The following is a 4344-nucleotide window of genomic DNA, read 5'->3' on the forward strand; positions in this document are numbered from 1 at the left end:
TCCCAGGTCTCTTTCTTCCTCTGTTTCCATTTCCTCGGATATTGGGCGGGGGGAGGTGTGCGTGTGAAATAGCCTGCCCACCCTGGGCCTTTTTTGCTGAGCACTCTCGAGATAGATGACCATAGGCCTGACAAATGTAACAGTGGGGGGATCCTTGGGTGAGGCCCTCCACTCGTCGGTGCCCCTCTCCCCCACAATGACAGTATCTGAAGACTTTGCTAAATCTGCACTCTCCTCTACCATAATTCGTGGTTGACTGACTCTCATGACTGCCAACTTTTCAGAATCGGGCCTGTTATTCTCAGTCTTTTTTTTTTTTTAGCAAACTGTCAAAAATGTTTTTTATCACGCTCACTAAGTCAGCTAACAAGCGATTGTCATCGAACAAATAACCACATAAATACGGGTTTACTAATCTGCGAAAATGTTTACGGTTAATTGCTTTTTTATCACCTTCTGGGAGATTAGCACTCCGGGTAGCAATCGAATTGCAATCCCGAGAAATGCGAGTTGCAAAATTGAGAACTGATTCACCTTCCCGTATTTTGGGTTTGTAATTTTCTTTTAAGTCTCCTTTTCTCGAAAAGGAGAATCAGGCAAGGCATACTTCTTAATTAAACGGCATTTTATTTCAGTATAACTTCTTAAACTGTTTTTCGGCCAACACATATATGTATATATATACATATATATATAGGGTGATGTGTTCACGACCCGGACAGTAAAATGAATAATATTCATAAAAAAAAAAGTTATTGAGCTACAGGAGAGTTTGTGCTTAAAAGAAAGTTTAACTAATGCCCCATCTTATGCTATGAGTTTCATATCTGTAGATATTATATTTTGGGTTTTACAGCCGTTTTTAAAATCCAAAATTCTCTGTCCGGGTCGAGACCGCGTGGTCACGACCCGGACGGGGTTGTGGTCTCAACCCGGACGGATGTTTTGGTCCACCAAAAACACACTTAAACCAATGTTTTATATTTTTTCTTAGTAAAAACATCCAGAACATGACACTGAAAGGTGGAATAAAACAATTGGTAGCAAAATCTCAATGTAATACAAAAATATATATATTAAACAAAAATGGGAAACTGAATGACTTAAAACTAATGCATGTTAAAGTGAATGACTTAAAACTAATGCATGTTAAAGTGAATGACTTAAAACTAATGAATCTTAAAGTGAATGACTTAAAACTAATGCATTTTAAAGTGAATGACTTAAAACTAATGCATGTTAAAGTCCCTCAAGGGAGGGAGGACCTTGATGAGGTTTGCTTGTCGTTGGGTGGCCCCCGTGCTGACTGTGAGGACCCCCAACACCCTGCTGCGGTCGACACTGTCGACATCCCCGATGGCTGGGAAGTGGAAGGTGTCCTTCAGCAATGGCGACCTTATCCTGAGGAAGTCCAACTGCAGCTGCTGCCCGTCTTCCTCCAGGGAAATGACCTTGCCCACAAAGTGGACAAGCTCCTCAGACCTCTTCCCCTGGAAGAGAAGCTGGACCAGGACAAAGTCACCCACCTGGGGGAAAAATGAAAAAAAAGAATGAATAGCCTAGCCTATGGAATGAATGAATAAGGAATTTGGCTTTAAAACCAAGCCATTCAGCTCGGCTACTAAATTTGACAATTAAATAGAAATTTTCTTCTAGACTTAGGCTAGGCTACTTATGCAATAGATGAACATAATCTAGGCTAGGATAGCCTAGGCTACAGATTTTGAAATATGAAAAAAAAGAATGAATAGCCTAGCCTATGGAATGAATGAATAAGGAATATGGCTTTAAAACCAAGCCATTCAGCTCGGATACTAAATTTGACAATTAAATAGAAATTTTCTTCTAGACTTAGCCTAGCCTACTTATGCAATAGATGAACATAATCTAGCCTAGGCTAGGCTACAGATTTTGAAATATTAAAAAAAAGTCCCTCACCTCTGGCTCCTTCTGGACGAATGGATAGGAGGCAGCATCAAACTCGAGCTCTTCTGCAATCTCATCTGAATATTCAGATGAGTCGTCACAGAGTGCAGGATTGTCGATAGCCTCCTCATCACTGCTGCTCGCCTCAACTGGCTCAGACCTCCTCCTCTTAGCCGCCTGTCGTGCCTCCTGCCCTCTCTTCTTCTCCTGCAACCTCCGCTTCTTCTCCTCTCTGGCTGCTTTCTTCTCCTCCTTGTCCCGCAGCTGGCTAAGAGCCTCCTCATCCTCAGTCAGGATGCAGGCGCGGATCTTCTTGCGCCCTCTAGCAGCAGGGCGGGGACGAGCCTTCGGGTAGGGCTGCACAGCTTCGGGAGTGACGTCGGGAATTGGAGGAGATGAAGGTGTTGGAGTTGGAGTCTGCCGAGGTTGGAGTGCTGCTTCAGGAGTGTTAGCCCTAGACGCTGAAGCAGAGAAGGCTGGTGACATCCTACCTATTCCAGATGGTCCAGGCTGAGGTTGGTCAGGCTCCGATGGAACTGGTGTCAAGGGTGCGGCAACAGTTTGTGGCAAATCTGCCCCAGCAAACGCATCATCTGGAAAGATGTTGCGGTTGACGGGAAAGATGCCAGTAGCGCGAAACCCATTGGTGATGTTGGTGACATTACAAACCTTGTCCCAGGCCTTGCACGCCATCTCTGGCAACATATGTTCCGTGATGGGCACGTGAGGGTTTGAAAGTTTAAAATCGTCCTGAATGGATCGCAGGACAGACTTGAAGGGGCCAAAGACACTTACATCTAATGGCTGGAGTTTGGCTGTAGTATGAGGTGGCAGCGTGACAATTACGATGCCATGCTGTATCGCATACTCAACCACATGAATGCTCATGTGACACTCGGCATTGTCCATTATCAGCAGTATCTTATTCTCCACTGAAGAATAAGACACCTTATGGAGATGCTCGAGTGTCTGCACGAAACGCTCATGGTCCATCCAACCGTTAGCCTGCAAGAGCACTGTGGTTCCAGGAGTAGTCCCTCTCTGAAAATCAGCATTCATCTTCTTTCGTGCGATGATAAACACTGGAGGGAAACCATGCCCTGCAGCATTAACAATCCCCACGAAAGTCATATGATTGCCTCTCTCCCGAGCAACCTGCGAAGCAACAGGACGACCTCTCTCGCAAACAACCTTACATGGCTTCATCACAGTGGACAAGCCACTCTCATCCAAGTTGAAGATCCTGGCTGGCATGAAACTGTGTCGCTCGACAGCTTCCACGTAAGCCTTGAAGAAGACTTCAACGTTTACGCGGTTGAAAGCCATCGCGCGCGAAAGTGACATGCCCTCCGGAGCCTTCAATGCAAGCCTTGGATGACGGAACATATACCCGTAATACCAGTCACGGGTGGCCATACCTTCCCTCTTCCAGGCATCAGGAATAGACGGGCTGCCAACAGCCTCTGCATACTTCAGGATCATCCTCCTGAAAGCTCTCGTTGGCAGGCCGTAGAACATCCGCGCGATCTTGAAAGTGTATTCCTCGGTCAAGCGTTCCTGCGCATCGGTGAAAACCTTTTTGACGTTCTGATGCTTAGGCACAAACGTCCTCCCATCACTCTCCTTGCTGGACCGAGTGAAAGCATCCTGAAAAAAATAAAACAAAGGTAAAGTGGGGAGCATAGGCCCGATAGGGTAGGCTAGCCTAAATGAAAAGTAGCCTAAAGTTCTTAGCCTACACATAGAATTTAAGAGGGCTTAGATTTATTCAAGCTTACCCCAAGAGTCGAAACTTTAACTCCAAAAAGGTTGCACGCAGTGCGGATGCTACAACCAGTCTCTAGGCGGTGGTAAAATGCCTTCTCTAAGTTGGTCCTATCCGTGGTTAGGATGTTCCTTGGCTGGTAGTTGCGAGGCATGGCTGGGAGTCACGAAGGATCTGAAAGAGATAAATGGCATTAGAGACATAGGCTAGGCTAATGAATATTGTGTATAAGTTCATAATGAAAAAATATTTTGACCTTTTCAAAAACCCATAATTTGTTAGTTTAGACAATCAATAACTTTATACGAGGTAATAAACAGTATTGATATTTGTTCCATGTTAAAATTCTATTGCCTGACCAATTAATAAATTTTAGAAAAATAAAAATTCTCCGTGTTCTCAACCCTGACAAACCTGTCCGAGTCGAGAACACGGACCTTGCATTTTTTAATAATTTTTAAAAATTAAAAAATTGGCCTAGGTTAAATATTTCAATTTGGAAGACTAAACACTATTGGGGGGCACATATTAATTCTAAAAAAAATTAATTTGCACAAAAAAAAAATAGCTCAAAACTGACTCTGTTTGACTTTGGCAATCACCCATATTTAATTATTTTAAACCATCAATAATTTTATAAGAGTTAATATATA

General features: G+C 43.7%; 1 protein-coding gene across 1 annotated transcript; it reads right to left on the reverse strand.

The window, feature by feature from the left end:
• Nucleotides 1-750: 750 nt before the first annotated feature.
• On the reverse strand, nucleotides 751-4208 carry LOC137648437 (uncharacterized). Its single transcript, XM_068381357.1, has 3 exons — nucleotides 3705-4208; nucleotides 1939-3573; nucleotides 751-1526 (listed from the first exon to the last, which is right to left on the reverse strand). Exons 1-3 carry the CDS (start codon nucleotides 3843-3845, stop codon nucleotides 1230-1232), a joined length of 2073 nt encoding a protein of 690 aa, XP_068237458.1. The 5' UTR covers nucleotides 3846-4208; the 3' UTR covers nucleotides 751-1229.
• Between the last annotated feature and the right edge of the window lie 136 nt (nucleotides 4209-4344).

Source organism: Palaemon carinicauda, chromosome 10 (assembly GCF_036898095.1).
Source record: "Palaemon carinicauda isolate YSFRI2023 chromosome 10, ASM3689809v2, whole genome shotgun sequence".
NCBI classification, from domain to species: domain Eukaryota; kingdom Metazoa; phylum Arthropoda; class Malacostraca; order Decapoda; family Palaemonidae; genus Palaemon; species Palaemon carinicauda.